Below are 25808 nucleotides of genomic sequence, written 5' to 3'. Positions count from 1 at the left end.
TGAAGGGGTGGGGAGGAGGATCGGGGTTAATGAGGGAAGGGGAGGGGGAGGAGGATCGGGGTTAATGAGGAGTGAAAGGTAGGGAGGAGGATTGGGGTTAATGAGGAGTGAAGGGGTAGGGAGGAGGATCGGGGTTAATGAGGAGTGAAGGGGTAGGGAGGAGGGTTGGGGTTAATGAGGAGTGAAGGGGTGAGGGAGGAGGATCGGTGTTAATGAGGAGTGAAGGGGTGAGGGAGGAGGATCGGGGTTAATGAGGAGTGAAGGGGTGAGGGAGGAGGATCGGGGTTAATGAGGAGTGAAGGGGTAGAGAGGAGGATCGGGTTAATGAGGAGTGAAGGGGAGGGGGAGGAGGATCGGGTTAATGAGGAGTGAAGGGGAGGGGGAGGAGGATCGGGGTTAACAAGGAGAGAAGGGGTAGGGAGGAGGAAGATCGGGTTAATGAGGAGTGAAGGGGAGGGGGAGGAGGATCGGGGTTAACAAGGAGAGAAGGAGTAGGGAGGAGGATCAGGGTTAATAAGGAGTGAAGGGGTAGGGAGGAGGATTGGGGTTAATGAGGAGTGAAAGGTAGGGAGGAGGATTGGGGTTAATGAGGAGTGAAGGGGTAGGGAGGAGGATCGGGGTTAATGAGGAGTGAAAGGTAGGGAGGAGGATTGGGGTTAATGAGGAGTGAAGGGGTAGGGAGGAGGATCGGGGTTAATGAGGAGTGAAGGGGTAGGGAGGAGGGTTGGGGTTAATGAGGAGTGAAGGGGTGAGGGAGGAGGATCGGTGTTAATGAGGAGTGAAGGGGTGAGGGAGGAGGATCGGGGTTAATGAGGAGTGAAGGGGTGAGGGAGGAGGATCGGGGTTAATGAGGAGTGAAGGGGTAGGGAGGAGGATCGGGTTAAAGAGGAGTGAAGGGGACGGGGAGGAGGATCGGGTTAATGAGGAGTGAAGGGGTGAGGGAGGAGGATCGGGGTTAATGAGGAGTGAAGGGGTAGGGAGGAGGATTGGGGTTAATGAGGAGTGAAGGGGTAGGGAGGAGTGAAGGTGACGGGGAGGAGGATCTGGGTTAATGAGGAGTGAAGGGGTGGGGGAGGAGGATCGGGGTTAATGAGGAGTGAAGGTGTAGGGAGGAGGATCGGGGTTAATGAGGAGTGAAGGGGTAGGGAGGAGGATCGGGGTTAATGAGGAGTGAAGGGGTAGGGAGGAGGATCGGGGTTAATGAGGAGTGAAGGGGTAGGGAGGAGGATCGGGGTTAATGAGGAGTGAAGCGGTAGGGTGGAGGATCGGGGTTAATGAGGAGTGAAGGGGTAGTGAGGAGGATCTGGGTTACTGAGGAGTGAAGGGGATGGGGAGGAGGATTGGGGTTAATGAGTGAAGGGGAGGGGGAGGAGGATTGGGGTTAATGAGGAGTGAAGGGGTGGGGAGGAGGATTGGGGTTAATGAGTGAAGGGGAGGGGGAGGAGGATCGGGGTTAATGAGGTGTGAAGGGGTGGGGAGGAGGATTGGGGTTAATGAGTGAAGGGGTGAGGGAGGAGGATCGGGGTTAATGAGGAGTGAAGGGGAGGGGGAGGAGGATCGGGGTTAATAGGATTGAAGGGGTGGGGAGGAGGATCGGGGTTAATGAGGAGTGAAGGGGAGGGGGAGGAGGATCGGGGTTAATGAGGAGTGAAGGGGAGGGGTAGGAGGATCGGGGTTAATAAGGATTGAAGGGGTGGGGAGGAGGATCGGGGTTAATGAGGAGTGAAGGGGTAGGGAGGAGGATCAGGTTAATGAGGAGTGAAGGGGTAGGGAGGAGGATCAGGTTAATGAGGAGTGAAGGGGACGGGGAGGAGGATCGGGGTTAATGAGGAGTGAAAGGGTGGGGAGGAGGATCGGGGTTAATGAGGAGTGAAGGGGTAGGGAGGAGGATCGGGGTTAATGAGGAGTGAAGGGGTGGGGAGGAGGATCGGGGTTAATAAGGAGTGAAGGGGTGAGGGAGGAGGATCGGGGTTAATGAGTGAAGGGGAGGGGGAGGAGGATAGGGGTTAATGAGGAGTGAAGGGGTGAGAGAGGAGGATTGGGGTAAATGAGGAGTGAAGGGGAGGGGGAGGAGGATAGGGGTTAATGAGGAGTGAAGGGGTGAGGGAGGAGGATCAGGGTAAATGAGGAGTGAAGGGTAGGGGGCGGAGGATCAGTGTTAATAAGGAGTGAAGGGTGGGGAGGAGGATCGGGGTTAATGAGGAGTGAAGGGGTGAGGGAGGAGGATCGAGGTTAATAAGGAGTGAAGGGGAGGGGAGGAGGATCGGGGTTAACGAGGTGTGAATGGGTGAGGGAGGAGGGTTAGGGTTAATGAGGATTGAATGGGAGGGGGAGGAGGATCGGGGTTAACATAAGAACATAAGAGATAGGAGCAGGAGTAGGCCAATCGGCCCCTCAAGCCTGCTCTGCCATTCAACAAGATCATGGCTGATCTAATCTTAACTCTAGTTTTCACCGAATCCCACAAGGCAACAGTGCCAACCAACAGGGCACCATGCCGCCCATTTTATTTTATTATTCATCCCGACCAAACCCGTGTGATCACCTAGGGAAAAAAAAACGAGTTGCCAATTGAGGAGAAAAAATCTGGAAAATTCCTCTCCGACCCATCCAGGCTATCGAAAACTGGTCCAGGAGATCACATGGCTGATCTAAACCTAGCCTCATGTCCACTTACCTGCTCGCTCACCGTATCCCCTAATGCCATTTTTATCCAGGAAAATGTCTATCTCTGTTTTGAATTTATTGAGTGTAGTAGCTTCCACAGCTCTCAGGGGCAGTAAATTCCACCCTCTGAGTGAAGAAATTTCTCCGCATCTCAGTCCTGGAACAGCATCCCCTTATTTTAAGATTATGCCCCCTAGTCCTAGTTTCACCCATCATTGGGAACATTCTCCCCGCATCCACCCGATCAAGCCCCTTCACAATCTTATATGTTTCAATAAGATCGCCTCTCATTCTTCGGAACTCCAATGAGTAGAGTCCCAATCTACTCAACCTCTCATCATACATCAACCCACCCATCCCCGGAATTAACCTAGTGAACCTTCTCTGCACTGCCTCGAGAGCCAGTAGATAGATAGATAGATAGATAGATACTTTATTCATCCCCATGGGGAAATTCAACTTTTTTCCAATGTCCCATACACTTGTTGTAGCAAAACTAATTACATACAATACTTAACTCAGTAAAAAAATATGATATGCATCTAAATCACTATCTCAAAAAGCATTAATAATAGCTTTTAAAAAGTTCTTAAGTCCTGGCGGTTGAATTGTAAAGCCTAATGGCATTGGGGAGTATTGACCTCTTCATCCTGTCTGAGGAGCATTGCATCGATAGTAACCTGTCGCTGAAACTGCTTCTCTGTCTCTGGATGGTGCTATGTAGAGGATGTTCAGAGTTATCCATAATTGACCGTAGCCTACTCAGCGCCCTTCGCTCAGCTACCGATGTTAAACTCTCCAGTACTTTGCCCACGACAGAGCCCGCCTTCCTTACCAGCTTATTAAGACGTGAGGCGTCCCTCTTCTTAATGCTTCCTCCCCAACACGCCACCACAAAGAAGAGGGCGCTCTCCACAACTGACCTATAGAACATCTTCAGCATCTCACTACAGACATTGAATGACGCCAACCTTCTAAGGAAGTACAGTCGACTCTGTGCCTTCCTGCACAAGGCATCTGTGTTGGCAGTCCAGTCTAGCTTCTCATCTAACTGTACTCCCAGATACTTGTAGGTCTTAACCTGCTCCACACATTCTCCATTAATGATCACTGGCTCCATATGAGGCCTAGATCTCCTAAAGTCCACCACCATCTCCTTGGTCTTGGTGATATTGAGACGCAGGTAGTTTGAGTTGCACCATATCACAAAGTCCTGTATCAGTTTCCTATACTCCTCCTCCTGTCCATTCCTGACACACCCCACTATGGCTGTGTCATCAGCGAACTTCTGCACATGGCAGGACTCCGAGTTATATTGGAAGTCTGATGTGTACAGGGTGAACAGGACCGGAGAGAGTACGGTTCCCAGCGGCGCCCCTGTGCTGCTGACCACCGTGTCAGACCTACAGTCTCCCAACCGCACATACTGAGGTCTATCTGTCAAGTAGTCCACTATCCAATCCACCATGTGAGAGTATGTCCTTTCTTAAATATGGACACCAGAACTGCACGCAGTACTCCAGGTGTGGTCTCACCAATACCCAGTACAACTGCAGTAAGACCTCCCTGTTCTTATACTCCATCCCCCTAGCAATAAAAGCCAGCATTCCATTGGCCTTCTTGACCACCTGCTGCACTTGCATACTAACTTTTTGTGTTTCCTGCACCAGGACCCCCAGATCCCTTTGCACAGAAGCTCTTTCCAGTTTCTCTCCATTTAGATAATAACTTGCTCTATTATTTTTCCTGCCAAAGTGCAAGACCTCACACTTGTCAGTATTATATTTCATCTGCCAAATGTCTGCCCAATCACTCAGCCTATCTATGTCCCCCTGCAGGGTTTCAATGTCCTCCGCACTCATTACACTCCCTCCCATCTTTGTGTCATCAGCAAACTTCGATACGTTGCACTTAGTCCCTTTCTCCAAATCATTAATATAGATTGTAAAGAGTTGGGGTCCCAACACCGACCCCTGCGGAACACCACTAGTCACCAACTGCCAGTCTGAGAATAAACCATTTATCCCAACTCTCTGTTTTCTGTTAGAAAGCCAATCCTCCACCCATGCCAGAATATTATCCCCAACCCCATGATTTTTTACTTTAAGTAATAATCTTTGGTGTGGCACCTTGTCAAATGCCTTTTGGAAGTCCAAATACACCACATCCACTGGTTCCCCTTTATCTACCCTATAAGTTATGTCCTCAAAGAACTCCAACAAATTTGTCAAACATGACTTCCCTTTTGTAAAGCCATGCTGACTTTGTCCTATTAAGCTATGTTTATCCAAATGCCCTGTTACTGTTTCCTTAATTATCGATTCCAACATTTTGCCAACCACAGATGTTAGGCTAACTGGCCTATAATTCCCAGCCTTCTGTCTATTGCCCTTTTTAAATAAAGGAGTTACATTAGCATTTTTCCAATCTGCCGGGACCATTGCCGAGTCCAGCGAGTTTTGAAAAATTATCACTAATGCATCCACAATCCCGACCGCCACTTCCCTTAAGACCCTAGGATGCAAGCCATCCAGTCCAGGGGATTTATCCACCTTCAGTCCCATTAATTTATCAAGTACCATTTCCTTGGTGATTTGAATCGTAGTTAGCTTCTCTCCCCCTAGAGCCCCCTGTTTATCTAGTGTTGGGATATTTTGAGTGTCCTCTACTGTAAAAACTGATACAAAATATTTGTTCAGTGTTTCCGCCATCTCCATGTCCCCTACCATTAATTTCCTGGTCTCATCTTCTAGGGGACCAACATTTACTTTAGCCACCCTTTTTCTTTTTATGTAACTATAAAAACTCTTACTATCTGCTTTTATGTTTTTCGCCAATTTACTTTCATAATCTATCTTCCCCTTCTTAATCAATCTCTTTGTTATTTGCTGCTGATCTTTAAAAGCTTCTTGATCTTCAATCTTCCCACTAGATTTAGCTACCTTATATAACTTTCTTTTTAGTCATATACTTTGCTTTATTTCTTTACTTAGCCACGGATAATTATTTTTTCTTTTACACCCTTTTTTCTTCAGTGGAATATATTTTTTTTGATAGTTGTAAAATAACTCCTTAAATATATACCACTGATCAAGTACCGATCTACCCTTTAATCTATTTTCCCAATCCATCTTAAGCAATTCCGCTCTCATACCATCATAGTCTCCTTTATTTAAGCTCAGTACGCTTGTTTGAGATCCAACCCTCTCATCCTCTAATTGAATATGGAATTCAACCATGTTATGGTCACTCATTCCAAGGGGATCCTTTACTAGGACATTTTTTATTAGTCCTGTCTCATTACACAGGACCAGATCTAAGACTGCTTGCCCCCTTGTCGGCTCAGTAACGTATCGTTCAAGGAACCCATCCCGAATACACTCAATAAACTCTTCTTCAAGGCTGCCGTGTCCGACTTGATTAGTCCAGTCAATATGAAAGTTAAAATCCCCCACAATTATAGCTGTTCCCTTATTACAAGCCCCAACTATTTCCTGATTTATGCTCCAACCAACTGAGTTACAGCTGTTTGGAGGCCTATAGACTACTCCCACCACTGCTTTTTTCCCTTTACTATTTCTTATTTCTATCCAAATTGTTTCGTTATCCTGATCCTTTGAGCCAATATCATTTCGCTTTATTGCAGTGATTTCTTGCTTTATTAACATAGCCACCCCACCTCCTTTTCCTTCTTGCCTGTCTCTCCTAATTGTCGAATCCCCTTGTATGTTTAATTCCCAGTCCTGGTCACCCTGCAGCCATGTTTCCGTAATTGCCACAATATCATAACCATACGTAATTATTCGTACCGTCAATTAATCAATTTTATTCCTAATACTACGTGCATTCAAATAAAGGACTTTCAAATATGTTTGACACTTATTTCCTACCTTTTCCTTTTGTACAACTTTACGCTTATCTCCGTACATTCTTTCCACTCCTGACACACTCTGTCTTTTTATTCCTCCACTTTTACCTACATCCATTACCTTCTCCATTGTCTTTTTAATTATTTGCTCTCTAGAATCCTCCCCCCCACTAGTTAGTTTAAAGACCTCTCTGCAGCCCTAGTTATATGATTCGCCAGGACACTAACCCCAGCCCGGTTCAGGTGAAGCCCGTCCCTCTGGAACAGTTCTCTCCTGTCCCAGTACTGGTGCCAGTGTCCCAAGAAGCAAAACCCACTTCTCCCACACCAGTCTTTGAGCCACGCGTTTAACTCCCTAATTTTATTTAACCTAGCCAAATTTGCTCGTGGCTCAGGTAATAATCCAGAGATTCCATTATTCCACAATAATCCATTATTACAGAGATTCCATAAGGCAAGCTCACCTTTCTGCTCTTGTCCCACTGTAGAGGATGACACTTGGTACACCTGGCTGGTTGTTATAGGTGATGAAGTGGTTGGTTCAAAGACAATGGTGGAGTAGACCTTTGTGGTGCCTGACAGCTCTGGACTGGTGTGTTTTGGTTGAACTGTGGTGTGTGGAGAGGGCTCAATTTGGTTTACCATCTCATGCACCACCTCCTTCTTGGCAGTGGTTGATGGGACAATGGGGGGCACTTCCGGTGAAGGAGGCAGAGTGGAAGTCACTGGCTCCTGGGTAGTGACAAAGGGCATGGCAACAGCAGAGGAGTGGTCAGGGGGTCTCACAGACCGGGTCAGGTCAAAATCAACAGCCTGCAGAGTGGATCCCACTGGAGGATCGAACGTCCTCTTTGATGTGTTAATGTCAGGAGGTTGGCTGGTGGGTTCTGTTGCCAGTTCAATATTTATGGTGATCTCTTGGGAAAATCTCGTTGCAGTCTCCCGTGTCTCTAAGCTCAGTATATCAGATGTACTCCCACTTTCTCCAAATGGGACAGACGTCTCTGCAGAGGCTGAGGCAGCCAGTCTTAACTCGTTACTTAACCCCGTGCTGTGATCCAAACGAATCTCTGTAGGGGAAAAGTCCAAGATTTCGGGAGTATTCCCACTGTCAGCAGGTTGGCCCCTAGACTCAGAAGGGGGTGAGCTGGAAGGTGCCCACGTTGTGTCTAGCACAGTGACAGCTGCTGGGTCAAAGGAGAGGTTAGTAAGCCTGTGTGATGTGAAAAGACCAGAAGCACTCTCAGGATCACCTTCAGTACTGAGCTGAAACTCTGAGAAATCCATCGGGTCTGAATGGGAATTCAAACTGTTTGATTCATCCTTGGGGCTGTATTCCTCCGTGTTGTACCTGAGGCTGTTGTCCACAAGTGCAGTGGGAGGGGAAGGGGGAGTGGGGCCACCTGTGGTTATTAAGACGCTATCTGAATGTGGTTCAGCTTTAATGACCTCCAACTCTGATGGTACTTCACTGACGAGCCCAGTGTGCTCTTTCCTTTCTTGGGTTGCAGCAAGTGTTGGGCTGCTGTCTGAGGCCAGAGGGGAAGGGTGCGCAGTGCTCCTGATAGTTGCAAAACCTACCTCTGGCTCGCTTTGCAACTCTGCAGAAAATGGGATTTCTGTTACATGGTTGGCTCGCAGTTCGGCCTCAGTGCCTAAGTTAACTGCTTGGCTGTCGTCGAGAGGCAGAGATGGAGGAGAGGGTAGAGCAGTCGACCCAATGGTGGGAAAGTCTGTCCCTGAGGTAGGTTTTGTCATGTGGTCATCCCAGGGCAATGGAGTCTGGCCTGTTGACTCAGTGTATGGCTCTCTCCCAGCAGCAGATCCTGAGCCATCCACCACCTCTATGGTATTTGTTCTTGTACTTGGAGATCCAGAGAGGCTGCTTAACAGATGTTCTGGGCTTGTGGGTGAGAGGATAGCTTTCCTTGTGAATCCTGGAGCTGTGGCAGATGTTAGTCTGGTCAGCCGCACATTGGGGGAAGCCGATTCTGTGAGTGTTTCCGATAGTGGGAGCACTGCGGTTGTCCGGGGATCAGTCTGCACTGGTGCAAAGGGTTCAGCTGCTCCCACTGTGGTGCCAGTAAAAACCTCATCGTCCTCTGCCAGTGGAACCGTTGTCGGTTCTAGATCTGTTTAAAATGAAAGAAGAGCACAAAAGTTAGCTTCTATTTCAATGGAACCCTCAAAGATACCGCAAAAGCTGATAGGGTTGTTAAGAAGTTGTTTGGTTTGTTGACAGGATTGAGTTCAAAAGCCACAAAGCAATGTTGCAGCTTTATAAAACCCTAGTTAGACCACATTTAGAGTACTGTATTGTGTTCAGTGATGATCATCTCATTACTGGAAGTATGAGGAAACTTTAGAGAGGGTGCAGGGGAGATTTATTAGGACACTGCCTGATCTAAAGGCCATGTGTTTTGAAGACAGGTTGAGCAAGCTGTGGCTTTTCTCTTTGAAGGGATGGAGGATGAGAGGTGAGCTGATGGAGGTGTGCAAGATGATAGGAGTGGATAGCCAGAGACCTTTTTCTGAGGGCGTAAATAGTTAATGCATGCATAATGTTTGGATTTGAAGTGATTGGAGGGAAGTCATGGGGGAAATATCAGAGGTAAGTTCTTTACACAGAGAGTGGCAGTTATGTGGAATGGCCTTCCAGGGGTGGTGGCAGAAGCAGATTATTAGGGGCATTAGGAACTCTTAGATGGGCACATAATGTTAGTAAAGTGGGGAACTTTTAGGTGGGGAGGATTAAATTGATCTGCGAGTCGGTTAAAAAGTCGGCACAACATTGTGGGCCAAAGAGCGTGTACTGTGCTGTTATGTGCTGTTTTCTCAACCTGCTGACACAAACACCTCGCTGAAACAGGGTCAGGGCAGTTAGGTAGTTCCTTGAGCCTAGGAGGATCCTCAAGACCTTTATTCCCTTTCAGACCCTCATCCCATCCCCTTCTCTTGCCCAATAATGTGACCACTATCTATTGATCTGAAGATGACTGAGGCCAGTGTATTAGGTGCTGTTTGCAGTCCCCTTCAGTCACAAACAAAAACACTGTAATGCCCACTAGAGACAGATACAATCACATTATCCTTTATACCCTAAACAAAAATCCCTATGAAAATGGGTTCCTGTTAAACAATGACACAATCACTGTGCTCCACAAAGCTGATGATTTACAAATGCAACTGCTGTGTGCTTATTGTATTAGTATAGGCAAAAATTGCAATCATTGAGAAACTGTCTAGGCCGTTATGATATCACTTATTCACTGTTCTCCCTTTCAAGCAATGGATTTATGTTTTTCTATGTGATTAAGTACATTCAAGTTTTATTTTAAAATGAGCAGCTTCAGATGTGTATTAGGTGCTGCCAAGAAACAGTAAATAGGAAAGCACATTGACTGGCAAAAGGCCAGAGGTTTAGATTAGGATCTAAAGCCATCCTGTTGTTTCCCTAGCAGAAGCATTGCTTGTAAGTTTATGTTATATTGTTTAGAAGTTAGTCTAAAGATATCAATAAGATTTTACTGAAATAGAATGTCGTTTTTGAGTTTATTGGACACTAGCCTAGATGCTAATGGTTTATACATACTATCGGAAGTAATTACTTATCAGAATCTTGTAAAATTTACCTGCAGGAAACTTAACTAAGTTCTTACTTAACTATCTATAATGACTTGTGTGAATGGAACAATGTGGGAATTGTCTGTATTTTGTTGTTTCTCAGTTTCGCTCCTTATTCATGCTGTCATGCAATAAAACCAAGAACCTGGGGGACTAAATCCTGACTCGCATGTCAATTTTGAATAGAATTTGGCTGACTGTCTAATTGATCTTATAACACCTCAGTAAGGGTGGTATATCCCCATGAACTGTAAGGAACATACAGTGTAGGTCTGTGGTGCCTATTCCACACAAAACACCATCATTTTAAATCTTAAAGTCCGACTGAAAAAAACCCAGAAAAAAACACAATCACTGTGTGTCCATGATATTCATCATTCACAACCCACCAATGTCTGGAATGCTAATCACACAGTAAACACAATGGTGAAGGCCTCAGCCTGAAACTTTGGTATCCACTACACAGAAACCACTATCACTGTGTGTCTGTAGTTTCCACTACACACAAGCCGCTATTACTGTACTCTGTAGATCCCACTACACACACAAACCACCATCATCATGTGTCTGTCTTAACCATGACTCACAAACCACTATCACTAGGTGACTGTCGTACCAACTACACACGAACCATTATCACTGTGTCTGTAGTTCCCATTACACGCAAGCCATTATCACTGTGTGTCTGTAGTTCCCATTACACACACACACACCATTATCACTGGGTGTCTGTAGTTCCCATTACACACAAACCACTGTCACTGTGTGAATGTTGTACTCATTACACACAAACCACTATCACTGTGTGTCGGTTGTACCTATTACACACAAACAGCTATCACTGTGTGACTTGTACTCACTACAAACAAACCACTGTCACTGTGTGACTGTTGTACTCACTACACACAAACCACTATCACTCTGTGACTGTTATTACACACAAATCACTATCACTGTGTGTATGTTGTACTCATTACACAGAAACCACTATCACTGTGTCACACTAATGTGTGTTGGTAATATTCACTTCACTGAACTCAATCCCTTTGAACCTAGCATGCCCATTAAACACAAACGTCAGTCACTGTGTTTGTACTTCTCATTACATAGACCCTATCATTGCCGGAAATCCTTGCTGATCATTCCAAAGAAACCACACAGGCACAATTGTTGTGTGTCTCTCATTTTCTTTATTCACAACCATGATTCCTGCATTCTCTCTACCACGCAGACTCAATCACTGTGAGGCAACGTTGCCTTGGACACTAAACCACTAACATGGTGTGTCTGTAACAACTGTTGTACACAACCTACAGTCTTTGTAAACCTGCATGCCTACACTGCATACGTACCAACACAACAGATCAGTGTTGGACCATTGTGGCCAGTCGTGTCACAGAGGAGTTAATTTTGATAATGACCAGTATTTATACATGGAGGGATCAGTGTGAGCAGGTCGATGTGTTTCTTTACTTTATAGATGAATGTGATCTGTTACATGGTTAATGGACATTATTAATCAATATAGATGATGCGATGGTACTGTTGAAAGGGGATAGATAGTCCTTACTGACAGACAGACAGACACACACACACACACAGTACATAATTTTCCCACTGTACAGATAGCAGATGAATCTGTCTCTAAAAGATTAACAACGTCCATTACACACAGCAGATCATTTTGGGACCATTTTGTTTGTGGCTCCACCCTCATACTGTACATTTCAAATCTGCATCAGACTGGTAAGATGCAGTGAATGAAATGTTAGATGTGCTACGTAATATTGGAAAGAATGACAGACTCCAGTAATCCACAATGCTCAGCAGTCACCAGCAATGGGAATCAGGAGTATCTGAAAGAAAAGTTCAAAATCCAGAGGTACCTGTGGCAGTTGGTAAACTGGTGGACATCCTGTTCTGTGAGAGGGCTGTAAAGGTCTGTTTCTCAGTTTCCACTGGGTGGGGTGGAATAGTAGGTATGTCTGTTGGTGAACTCTCCAAGGTACAGCTTTTGTCATCTGAATGATATAAAATCACCGTTCAGTGTTGATGTCCATACCCCAGCCTGCCCACAAGCCCCATATGCCCCCCTCTGACCCTCCCCACACCAAGTCTACACCCCACACATACTCACACACCACACAGACACACACTCACACACACACGCATAGACACACATGCACTCACATACACACGTACACACCCACGTGCAAACACATACACATACACAAATTTCCACACGCACTCTGCATACAAGTACAGATGCACACAAGCAACACACATGCACAGAGTTGCTTCATACCCCTGCCTCCCAGTACACACAGAATGAGCTGCTTACATTTCTGAAGGGGTGAACAATCATTATTCATCTGAGAACAGATCTTCAATATCTTTACACTAATATGGAGAATGTTTCCCCAACACGACCCTCATCACGCTATTACACCCCCTCTCCCCATCACATCCTGTTATGCTGTCTCTTCCTCCCTTTCTATCCTGAAACAGTTACCTTGTTGTATCCCTCCATTGCGAGGGAGTCTTTACATCAGATCCCTTTAAAGTGAGAGAATCACCCTATTAGACCCCAGTACACCAGCACTGTCTCTAATGGATCACTGGTAAAAAGGAATTTTCTTAACAGGTGCCTTTATAATGAGTGAGTGTCCACAATCAAAATCTTTAATAAACAATGATCCTGTTCATTGGATCTCTTTAAAATGAATCTCCCTCCCATTCCCTTTATATTGAGAACATCTCCCCATTAAATCCCTTTGTAAATGGAGCCCTCTCACCCCATTTCTTTGGAATCATTGAGTCATTCCACCAGGCTATGTCATAATGGAATCTCTCCATGTGAACGGTTTACACTGTGGGCCTCCCCATCAGATCCCTTTTGACAATGAGCTGAGCTTCCCTTTCAGATGTCTTTGCAGAAGAGTCATTACCCACCTTTATAGCAGAAGACATCATACTTTGAGCTCAGTGGTCTTGAAATGGTGTAGACCCCGGTGTTGTTTCTCCCACAAGAGGGGTGAGCGTGCACCCGAGGGAGTGCGACCAACTTCTCCTGGATCCAGCCATACCTGAGTAACAAGGCAAAGCAGCACTTAATGCAGTGTCACTGTGGGGAACTCACCCACGTCCCTCACCTGTCAACCTTAGTTCACTGGACCCTCAGTCCATGTGACGCCACTGAAACCTGAGTCACTGGGGCAACGTGGCAGTGCCAAATGGGGGGAAGGGCTTCTGTCTGCTGAGCATGTGAATGGAGTTAGGGTAACATTGTCACCTGCACAAGCAATGTACCAACATCACCAGGCAAATGCTAACATGGAATCCCCAGGGAAAGAGGAAGAGAGGTTGGCCAAAGAACGCTGGCAATGTGACCTTGAAACTGACACCAAGTAGATGGATTATACCAAGGGTTAACATGAAAGACTGACCCAGAACACAGGATTCTGATGAGATGCTGACAGCACCCTGTCCCAGTAGGGGAGATGGGCTTAATAAATTACTATTCTGACAACCATTTGAAATTTCTATTTCTTTCTCCCCTCTCTCTGTTTCTCTTCTTTGTTCAATATTTTCCTCCTTATATCTTCCTCTCTCTCACACCCTCAACCTCCCTCTCTCTTCCTGCCCCTCTCTTCCACTCACTATCCTTCTTCTCCACTCTTCCTTTCCCTTTCTCCCTCATTTGTTTATTTCCCCTCTCCTCTTCAATCCAGCTCACACCCTTCTTTTCCCCCTGTTTGTTCTTTTCCCTCTTTCACTCCCACTTTTCCTTACACTAACTTTCATCTCTCCCCACCTCTTAATCCCTCCTTCCATTTCTCCCCCCCCCCCCTCTCTCTCTCTCTCTGTTTCTCTCTCTCTTTCTCTTTTTCTTTCTTAGCGGTTATGATCACAAGGGATTTTAGGACTCCATTCAGATGCTGAAATTCCTCCTTCACTTTAAATACAGCTCCAAGAACTGAGCGTGTGAAATAGTTGCTATTCTAACTCTAAGTGAAGGGACCTGAGATGATTCAAACCGGAGAGACTGATGAGGTGAGCCCAGACATCTGGAATGCAGGGGGACTATGAGTGATGGAGTTCTGTAAGCAGGCAGAGAAATTGAGGTGTTTTGTGCAAGCTCAGGTATATCTCCGGATTTGCACACCGTCGAGCCATGGTAGAACAAAAACCCTCTGCACTCTTTGAGAACAGTTTCCTTCCATCTGGTGTGACCATTACTTAGGAGTTGTCAATTCAGCGTAAAACTGTTTATTAGGTTGGAACCAATGAGGGAGCCTAAGCCTAACCTTAATCCATTGGGTGGGGTGTCTAACACTAAGAGCCATAGGTTTAATCAGAATCAGGTTTATTATCACCAGTATATGCCCTGAAGTTTGTTGCTTTGTGGCAGCAGTTCAGTGTGAGACATAAAATTATTGCTATAAAATACAATAAATAAATACATAATGTGACAGTGGAATAGTGCGGTAGTGTGCATGGGTTCATGGACCATTCAGGTATGTGATGGCAAGAAGGAAGAAGCTGTTCTCCCTTGTCTGTGGGCTTCAGGTTCCTGTATCTCCCCCCCCCCCATTGGAACGAATGAAAAGAGGGCATGTCCCAGACAATGAGGGTCCTTAGTGATGAGAGGGAGGAGGTTTAAAGCAGATCTGAATGGTAAGAGTTTCCATATAAAGAGTAGCTGTTATCTAGAATGAGCAATCAGATGGTGGGAGGTGAGGCAGGGGAAAGCAGGAACAGTAAGAAGTGTTTTGGCAGGTGCCTGGATGATGAGCAAACCATAAAAGGAATGGAATTGGTGCAGGCAAGTTGGATTAGTATAGTTAGACACAATTGTCAGCATAGATGTGGTGGGACATAGGATCTGTTTCCATGGTGTACAACTCTCTGACTCCAATAGGAACTGTGTGATGTTGGAGCTGGTAATCTTCTCTTGTATATCCTTGGCACAGTCCAGTCATCCTGCTGCTGTCAGTGACAATCCCTTCATCCACCAGAAGGGGTCGGTGTGACTGCGCTATCCTGATACAAAGATGGTTTCCTTTTCCACCCTGAGCCCTGCTTACCTGCACTTTTCATAACCCGCTGCTTGCGCCCTCTTCAGCTGTTCCAGTGTGGCTAAGGTGGTCCCGAGGGAACGGCAGAGGTTCTCTGCAGCCTTGAAATCCAGTTGGTAGCGATCATTGAACTCCCTATGAAAAACATTGTTGCAGTCCTTTTTCACATCTGGAAGCACAGAATGAGGCTGCGTCAGGCTCACTGCTCCTGATCATGCCCAACCACTTGACCCTATCGTCTCTAAGTACAGGCATCCGAGCTAAACACGAACCCGGAACTGGTCCAGGCTGAAAATTATGGATATACTGCACTGATGCTTCATTGTAGCTGGATTATCTCAGATACATATTGTCCATGGATAATTGATGCATACCCCAAATAGTAGATAACAAAAGATGAACACTCTGTGCCTTTTTCAAACCTTATCCCGCATATAATTGTCCAGCAACTCTAATTCTTAATTTATTTTTCTATCTTTTCATTTTCTCTTCATTTTGCAGTTGATTTCTGGGCAATTGCAATGACCTGTTCTTTGTCACTGTATGTTTCTATCTCTACTGTGTATCTCCAATTCCACGTCATTTCAGCAGGTCAGTGGTGAATGTGTTCATTTCCAGCAAACGGGTCTGTGAGACCTCCTCACACTGAGTGATGGCAGTCAGTATATAAAGAAACCAAACCAAGACCTGGACTTCTAAGCAACTGTGGATGACCACTGGTACGGGAATTGCAGTGCCAAAACATGAGCAAATATACTGGCTCCTGCAGTACTGGGACTGTAATGGGACACTGGGATCGTAACGGAACAGTGTGAGCAATTATACTGCCTCCTGTAGTACTGGGACCATCATGGGACAGTGTGAGCAACTATACTGGCTCCCATAGTACTGGAAATGTAATGGAACAGCATGAGCAACCGTAATGGGAGAGTGTGAGGAACTATACTGGCTCCCATAGTACTGAGACTGTAATGGGACAGTGTCAGCAACTATACTGTCACCTGGAGTAATGGGACAATGTGAGCAACTATACTGTCACCTCTATCACGTCACCTCTCATCCTCTGTCTCTCCAAGGAGAAAAGGCCAACTTCACTCAATCTATTCTCATAAGGCATGCTCCCCAATCCAGGCAACATCCTTGTAAATCTCCTCTGCACCCTTTCTATGGCTTCAACATCCTTCCTGTAGTGAGGCGACCAGAACTGAGCACAGTACTCCACGTGGGGCCTGACCAGGGTCCTACATAGTTGCAACATTATCTCTTGGCTCTTAAATTCAATTCCACGATTGATGAAGGCCAATGCACCATACGCCTTCTTAACCACAGAGTCAACCTGCACAGCTGCTTTGAATGTTCTGTGGACTCGGACCCCAAGATCCCTCTGATCCTCCACACTGCCAAGAGTCTTACCAGTAATACTATATTCTGCCATCATATTTGACCTACCAAAATGAACCACTTCACACTTATCTGGGTTGAACTCCATCTGCCACTTCTCAGCCCAGTTTTGCATTCTATCAATGCCTCGCTGTAACCTCTGACAGCCCTCCACACTATCCACAACACCTCCAACCTTTGTGTCATCAGCAAACTTACTAACACATCCTTCCACTTCCTCATTCAGGTCATTTATAAAAGTCATGAAGAGTAAGGGTCCCAGAACAGATCCCTGAGGCACACCACTGGTGACCGACCTCCATGCAGAATATGACCTGTCTACAACCACTCTTTGCCTTCTGTGGGCAAGCCAGTTCTGGATGCAAAAAGCAATGTCCCCTTGGATCCCATGCCTCCTTACTTTCTCAATAAGCCTTGCATGGGGTATCTTATCAAATGCCTTGCTGAAATCCATATACACTACATCTACTGCTCTTCCTTCATCAATGTGTTTAGTCACATCCTCAAAAAATTCAATCAGGCCCGTAAGGCAGGGCCTGCCCTTGACAAAGCCATGCTGACTATTCCTAATCATATTATGCCTCTCCAAATGTTCATAAATCCTGCCTCTCAGGATCTTCTCCATCAACTTACCAACCACTCTGGTAAGACTCACTGGTCTATAGTTTCCTGGGCTATCTCTACACCCTTTCTTGAATAAGGTAACAACATCCACAACCCTCCAATCCTCCGGAACCTCTCCCGTCCCCATTGATGATGCAAAGATCGTCACCAGAGGCTCAGAAATCTCCTCCCTCGCCTTCCACAGTAGCATGGGGTACATCTCATCCGGTCCCAGCGACTTATTCAACTTGGTGCTTTCCAAAAGCTCCAGCCCATCCTCTTTCTTAATATCTACATGCTCAAACTTTTCAGTCTGCTACAAGTCATCACTACAATCACCAAAATCCTTTTCCATAATCAATACTGAAGTAAAGTATTCAATAAGTACCTCCGGTTCCATACACACTTTCCCACTGTAACACTTGATAGGTCCTATTCTTCCACATCTTATCCTCTTGCTCTTCACATACATGTAGAATGCTTTGGGGTTTTCCTTAATCCTGCCCACCAAGGCCTTCCCATGGCCCCTTCTGGCTCTCCTAATTTTCTTCTTAAGCTCCTTCCTAGTAGCCTTATAATCTTCCAGATCTCTAACATTACCTAGCTCTCTGAACCTTTTGAAAGGATTTTTTTCTTCTTGACTGCCTTTGTACACCATGGTTCATGTACCCTACAATAACTTCCCTGTCTCATTGGGACGTACCTATGCAGAACTCCACACAAATATCCCCTGAACATTTGCCACATTTCTTCCGTACTTCTCCCTGAGAACATCTGTTTCCAATTTAAGCTTCCAATTTCCTGCCTGATAGCCTCATAATTCCCCTTACTCCAATTAAACGCTTTTCTGACTTGTCTGTTCCTATTTCTCTCCAATGCTATTGTAAAGCAGATAGAATTATGATCACTATCTCCAGAATGCTCTCCCACTGAGAGATCTAACACCTGACCAGGTTCATTTCCCAATACCAAATCAAGTACAGCCTCTCCTCTTGTAGGCTTATCTACATATTGTGTCAAGAAACCTTCCTCAACACACCTAACAAACTCCAGTCCATCTAAACCCCTTGCTCTAGGGAGATAACAATTGATATTTGGGAAATTAAAATCTCTCATAATGACAACTCTTATTATTCACCTTCCCAGGATCTGTTTCCCTATCTGCTCCTCGATATTCCTGTTAAAGTTATTGACCTCTTCCTGTTCCTAACCTCCACCCACAGAGACTCCGTAGACAATCCCTCCATGACGTCCACCTTTTCTGCACTGCAGCTGTGACACTATCTCTGATCTCAAGTGCCACTCCCCCACCTCCTTTGCTTCCCTCCTTGTCCTTTCTGAAACGTCTAAAATCCGGCAGTTGAAGTAACCATTCCTGTCCCTGAGCCATCCAAGTCTCTGTAATGGCCACCACATCATATCTCCAAGTACTGATCCACACTCTAAGCTCATCCGCTTTGTTCACAACACTCCTTGCACTAAAATAGACACATCTCAAGCCTTCAGTCTGAGCGTGTCCCTTCTCTATCACCTGCCTATCCTCCCTCTCGCACTGTCTACAAGCTTTCTCTATTTGTGAGCCAACCTCCTCCTCCCCAGTCTCTTCAGTTCGGTTCCCACCCCCCCCCCCCCCAACACTTCTAGTTTAAATTCTCCCCAGTAGCCTTAGCAAACCACCCCACCAGGATATTGGTACCTCCGAGTACAAATGCAGCCCGTCCTTTTTGTACAGGTCACACTCGCCCCAAAGGTGGTCCCAATGATCCAGAAATCTGAATCCCTGCCCCCCACTCCAATCCCTCAGACATGCATTTAACCTCCAGCTCATTCTATTCCTATACTCACTGTCGCATGGCACAGTCAGTAATCCCAAAATTACTAGCTTTGCGGTCCTGCTTTTCAACTTCCTTCCTAATTCGCTGTAGTCTCGCAAGATAATGGGACAGTGTGAGGAACTATTCTGGCTGCTGTAGTACTGGGACCATAATGGGACAGTGCGAGCAGCTATACTGGTTACCTTAGTACTGGATCCGTCATGGGACAGTGTGAGCAACTATATTGTCTCCCCTAGTTATGGGACTGTAATGGGACACTGAGAGCAACTATACTGGCTCCCACAATACTGGGACCGTAATGGGACAGTTTGAAAACTATACTGGTTCCTGTAGTACTGGGATAGCAATGGGACAGTGTGAGCAAATATACTGGCTCCTGTAGTATTGTGGTCTGTAATGGGACAGTGTGAACAACTATACTAGCTCCTGTAGTAGTGGGACCATAATCGGACATTGTGAGAAATTATACTGTCTCCTATAGTACTGGGTCTGTAATGGGACAGTGAGAGCAACTATACAGGCTCCTGCGGTCCAGGGACCGTAATGTGAGAGTATGAGCAACTCTTCTGGCTCATGTAGTACTGGAACCATAATGGGACAGTGTGCGCAACTATGCAGGCTCCCGTAGTACTGGGAGTGAATGGGACAGTGTGAGCAATTATACTCACTCCTGTATGACTGAGACTGTAATGTCACAGTGTGAGGAATTATACTGGCTCCTGTAGTACAGGGGCTGTGATGGGACATTGTAGCATCTATTCTGGCTCCTATAGAACTGGGAGCGTAATGGGACAGTGTGAGCATCTATATTGGTTCCCCTAGATATAGGACTGCAATGGGACAGTGAGAGTAACTATACTGGCTCCCGCAGTAATGGGACCATAATGGGACAGTGTGAGCAACTATACTGGTTACTGTAGTACTGGATCCGTCATGGGACAGTGTGAGCAACTATATTGGCTTCTGCTGTTTTGGGACCATAATGGAAAAGTATGAGCATCAATACTGGCTCCTGTACTACTGGGACTGTAATGGAACAGTGTGAGCAACTATACTGTCTCACATAGTACTGTGACTGCAATAGGACAGTGTGAAAACTATACTGGCTCCTGTAATAATGGGACAGTGTGTGCCCCTATACTGTCTTCTGTAGTACTGGGACAGTAATGGGACTATGTCAACAACTATACTGGTACCCATAGTACAGGGACGGTAATGTGACAGTGTGAAGACTATACTAGCTCCTGTAGTAATGGGACAGTGTGAGCCCCTATACTGTCTCCTGTAGTACTGGGACAGTAATGGGATGGTGTGAGCAATTATACTGGCTCCTGTATTACTGTGGTCTGCAATGGGACAGTATGAACAACTATACTGGCTCCTGTAGTACGGGAATGTAATGGGACAGTGTGAGCCCCTATACTGTCTCCTGTAGTACTGGGACAGTAATGGGACAGTGTGAATACTATACTGGCTCCTGTAGGGCTGGGACCATAATGGGACAGTGTGAGCAATTATATTGGCTTCTGCAGTACTGGGACCATAAAGGAAAAGTGTGAGCAAATATACTGGCTCCTGTAGTACTGGGATCATAATGGGGCAGTGTGAACAACTATACAGTCTCCCGTACTACTGGGACTGTAATGGAACAGTGTGAGCAATTATAGTCCGTCGCATAGTACTGGGACTGTAATGGGACAGTGTGAAAACTACACTGGCTCATGCAGTTCTGGGACCATAATGGGACAGTGTGAGCAATTATACTGGCTCATGTAGTACTTGGTCTGTAATGGGACAATGTGAGCAACTATACTGGCTCCTGTAGTACTGCGACAATAATGCGACAGTGTGGTCAACTGTACTGGCATCTACAGTTCTGGGACTGTAATGGGACAGTGTGAGCACCTATACTGGCTCCCATGGTACTGGGACCATAAAAGGACCATGTGAGCAATTATACTCCACTGTAGTACTGTGACCATAATAGGAGACTGTGAGAAATACACTGGCTCCCATAGCACTAGGAATGTAATGGGACAGTGTGAAAACGATACTGTGTCCTACAGTAGTGGGACCATAATTGGACATTGTGAGCAACTATACTGGCTCCTGTAGTACTCTGACTGTAATGGGTCAGTGTGAGCAATAATGTTGGCTCACTTAGTTCTGGGACTGTAATGGGTGAGTATGAGCAACTATTCTGGCTCCTGTAGTACAGGGACCATAATGGGACAGTGTGCAGGCTCCCGTAGTACTGGGAGTGTAATGGACAGTGTGAGCAATTAAACTGGCTCCTGTATGACTGAGACTGTAATGGCACAGTGTGAGGAATTATACTGGCACCTGTAGTACTGGGGCTGTGATGGAACAGTATGAGTATTTATACTAACTACTGTAGTACTGGGCCTGTATTGGGTCATTGTGAACAAATATGCTGCTCCTTTGGTACTGGGACCATAATAGGACAGTGTGAACAACTATACTGGCTGCCGTTGTACTGGGACTGTAATGGGACAGTGTGAGCAAATATACTGGCACCCATAGTACAAGGATGGTAATGGGACAGTGCGAAGACTATACTGTCTCCTGTAGTACTGGGACAGTAATGAAACAGTGTGAGCAACAATACTGGCTCCTGTAGTACGGGAACGTAATGGGACAGTGTGAGCAATTATATTGGCTTCTGTAGTACTGGCACCATAAAGGAAAAGTGTGAGCAACTATACAGGTTCCCATACTACTGGCACGGTAATGGGACAGTGTGAAAACTACACTGGCTCCTGTAGTACTGGGATCATAATGCAACAATATGAGCAACTATACTGGCTACTGTAGTACTGGGACCATAATGAGACAGTGAGTGCAATTTTACTGGCACTTGTAGTACTGGGACTGTGATGGGACAGTATGAACAATTATACTGGCTCCCGTGGTACCGGGACAGTAATGGGACAGTGTGGTCAACTATACTGGCTTCTATAGTACTGGAACTGTAATGGACATTGTGAGCAACTATACTGGCTCCAGTAGTACTGGGCCTGTAATGGGACAATCTGATCAACTATTCTGGCTCCCATAGTACTGGGACTGCAATGGGACAGTGTGAAGAACTATATTAGCTTCTACAGTACTGGGAATATAATGGGACAGTCTGAAAACTATACTGGCTCCTGTAGCAGTGGGACCATAATGTAACATGTGGACAAATATATTGGCTTCTGCAGTTCTGGGACCATAATGAAAAAGTGTGAGCAACTATACTGGCTTCTATAGTACTGGGATCATAATGGGACAATGTGAAAACTATACTGGCTCCTGTAGTAATGGGACCGTGTTTGCCCCTATTCTGTCTCCTGTAGTATTGGGACAGTGTGAATAACTATACTGGCTCTTGTAGTACTGGGACCATAACGGGACAGTGTGAGCAACTATTCTGGCTCCCATATTACTGGGACTGTAATGGGACACTGTGAACAACTATACTGGCTCCTGTAGTACTGGGACCGTAATGGGACAATGTGAAAACTATACTGGCACGCATAGTACAGGGATGGTAATGGAACAGTGTGAAGACTATACTGTCTCCTGTAGTACTGGGACAGTCTGAATAACTATATTGGCTCCTGTAGTACTGGCATGAAAATGAGACAGTGTGAGCAATTTTACTGTCTCCTTTAGTACTGGGTCTTTAATGAAACAGTGTGAGCAACTATATTGGCTTCTGCAGTACTGGCACCATAAAGGATAAGTGTGAGCACCCATACTGGCTCCTGCAGCACAGGGACCATAATGGGACAGTGTGAGCAAATATACGGGCTCCTGTAGTACTGAGACAGTAATGGGACAATGTGAGCAGCTATTCTGGCTCCTGTAGTACTTGGTCTATAATGGGACAGTGTGAGCAATTATACGGGCTCCTGTAGTACTGGGACCATAATGGGACAAGGTCAGCAACTATTCTGGCTCCCATAGTACTGGGACTGTAATGGGACAGTGTGAGCAACTATACAGTCTCCTGCAGCACTGGGACAGTAATGGGACAGCGTGAATGCTATATTGGCTCCTGTAGTACTGGGTCTGTAATGGGACGGTGTGAGGAACTGTACTGTCTCCCATAATACTGGGACCGTAATGGGATAATGTGAGTAAGTATACTGGCTCCCATAGTTCTGGGACCATAATGGGACAGTATGAGCAATTATATGGGCTCTTCTAGTACTGAGACCATAATGGGACAGTGTGAGCAATTTTAATAGCTTCACTTGTACTGGCATGGTAATGTGACAGTGTGAGCAACTATACTGGCTCCCATAGTATTGGGACCAATTATACTATATTGGCCCTTGTGGTAGTGGGACCATAATGGGACAGTGTGAGCAACTATACTGGCTCCTGTAGTACTTGGTCCGTGATGGGACAGTGTGAGCCACTATACTGGCTTCTGCAGTACTGGGATCATAATGGAAAAGTGTGAGAAACTATACTGGTTCCTGTAGTACTGGGACTGTAAAAGGACAGTGTGAGCAACTATTTTGGCTCATATAGTTCTGGGACAGTAATGGGACAGTAAGAGTAAGTATAATGGCTCATGCAGCACTGGGAACGTAAGGTGATATTCTGAAAACTACACTGGCTCCTGTAGTACTGGGACCATAATGGGACAATGTAATTAATAATAGGGGCTCCTGTAGTATGGGACAGTAATGGGACATTATGAGCGTTATACTAGTTCCTGTAGTACTGAGATTCTAATGGCACAGTGTGAGGAATTGTGCTGGCACCAGTAGTACTGGGACTGTAATGGGACAGTGTGAACAACTATACTGGCTCCTAATTTACTGGGAAAATAATGGGACTATGAGCAACTGTACTGGCTTTTTCAGTAATGGGAAGATATTGGGACAGCATAAAAAATATACCGGCTCCTGTAGTAGGGGACCATAATGGTACAGTGTGAGCAACTCTACTGGCTCCTGTAGTACTGGCACTGTAATGGGACAGGGTGAGCAACTATTTTGGATCACATAGTTCTGGGACTGTAATGGGACAGTGAGAGTAACTATAATAGCTCCTACAATACTGGGACCGTGATAGGACAGTGTGAGCAACTATACAAGCTCCTGTAGTACTGGGGATGTGATGAGAAAGTATGAGCAATTATACTGACTCCTGTAGTACTGGGACCGTAGTAGGTCAGTGTGAGCAACTATTTTGGCTCACATAGTTCTGGGACTGTTGGGACAGTGAGAGGAAATATATTGGCTCCCACAGTGCTGGGACCGCATGGGGACAGTGTGAAAACTGCACTGGCTCCTGTAGTACTAGGACCAGAATGGGACAATGTGAGCAATTATACTGACTCCTTTGGTACTTGGTCTGTAATACAAAAACGTGAGCAACTATACTGGCTCCCACAGTACTTGGACTGTAATGTGGCAATGTGAGCAACAGAACTGGCTCCCATAGCATTGGGACCGTAATGGGACAGTGTGAGTAATTATATTGGCATCTATAGTACTGGGACTGTAATGGGACACTATGAACAATTATATTGACTCCTGTGGTACTGTGAAAATAACGGGACAATGTAAGCAACTATACTGGCTTCTAAACTACTGGGACCTTAATGGTACACTGTGAGCAACTATACTGGCTCCTGTACTACTAGGACTGTAATGGGACAGTGTGAGCATCTATACTGGCTCCTCTAGTACTGGGACTGTAATGGGACTGTGAGAGTAACTATACTGGCTCCCATAGTACTGGGACCGAAATGGGACTGTGTGAAAAGTATACTGTCTCCTGTAGTACTGGGACCGAAATGGGACTGTGTGAAAAGTATACTGTCTCCTGTAGTACTGGGACCGAAATGGGACTGTGTGAAAAGTATACTGTCTCCTGTAGTACTGGGACCGAAATGGGACTGTGTGAAAAGTATACTGTCTCCTGTAGTACTGGGACCGAAATGGGACTGTGTGAAAAATATACTGTCTCCTGTAGTACTGGGACCGAAATGGGACTGTGTGAAAAGTATACTGTCTTCTGTAGTACTGGGACCGAAATGGGACTGTGTGAAAAGTATACTGTCTCCTGTAGTACTGGGACCGAAATGGGACTGTGTGAAAAGTATACTGTCTCCTGTAGTACTGGGACCATAATGGAACAATGTCAGCAATGATTCTGGCTCCCATAGTACTGGGAACGTAACGGGACAGTGTCAACAACTGTACTGTACTTGGACCATAATGGGACAGTGTGAACACTATACTGGCTACTGTAATACTGGGACTGTAACAGGACAGTGTAAGCAACTGTACTGGCTTCTAATCTACTGGGACCATAATGGTACAGTGTCAGCAACTATACTGGCTCCCATACTACTGGGACTGTAATAGGACAATGTGAGCACCTATAGTGGCTCCTGTTGTACTGGGGCTGTAATGAGACAGTGTGAGCTATTATACTGGCACTCGTAGTACTGGGACCATAATGGGACAGTGTAAATTCTATATTGGCCCCTGTAGTTGTGAGACCATAATGGGACAGCGTGAGCAATTATACTGGTTCCTGTAGTACTGGCTCTGTCAGAGGACAGTGTGAGCAACTGTATTGGCTTCTGCAGTTCTGGGACCATAATGGAAAAGTGGGAGGAACTATACTGTCTCCTGTCGTACTGGGACCGGAATAGGTCAGTGTGAGCAACTATTTTGGCTCACATAGTGCTGGGACTGT

The 25808-nt window shown here is 45.8% G+C and overlaps 1 protein-coding gene across 1 annotated transcript in view; it reads right to left on the bottom strand.

Moving 5' to 3' along the window:
• The window catches only part of LOC140729417 (uncharacterized), an 80361-nt gene that overhangs the window by 37482 nt on the left and 17071 nt on the right, over positions 1–25808 (bottom strand). Inside the window, exons 2-5 of the mRNA XM_073049132.1 lie at positions 15247–15406; positions 13112–13245; positions 12046–12180; positions 7000–8667 (exon numbers count right to left, since the gene is read on the bottom strand). Of these exons, the coding sequence (XP_072905233.1) occupies positions 7000–8667; positions 12046–12180; positions 13112–13245; positions 15247–15406 (2097 nt within the window). The remainder of the gene's footprint in view (positions 1–6999; positions 8668–12045; positions 12181–13111; positions 13246–15246; positions 15407–25808) is intronic.

The sequence above is a fragment of the Hemitrygon akajei genome, chromosome 6 (genome assembly GCF_048418815.1).
Source record: "Hemitrygon akajei chromosome 6, sHemAka1.3, whole genome shotgun sequence".
NCBI classification, from domain to species: Eukaryota; Metazoa; Chordata; class Chondrichthyes; order Myliobatiformes; family Dasyatidae; genus Hemitrygon; species Hemitrygon akajei.
Note: the sequence above shows the minus strand (reverse complement) of the source record. Positions and strands in the feature narration are given on the sequence as shown.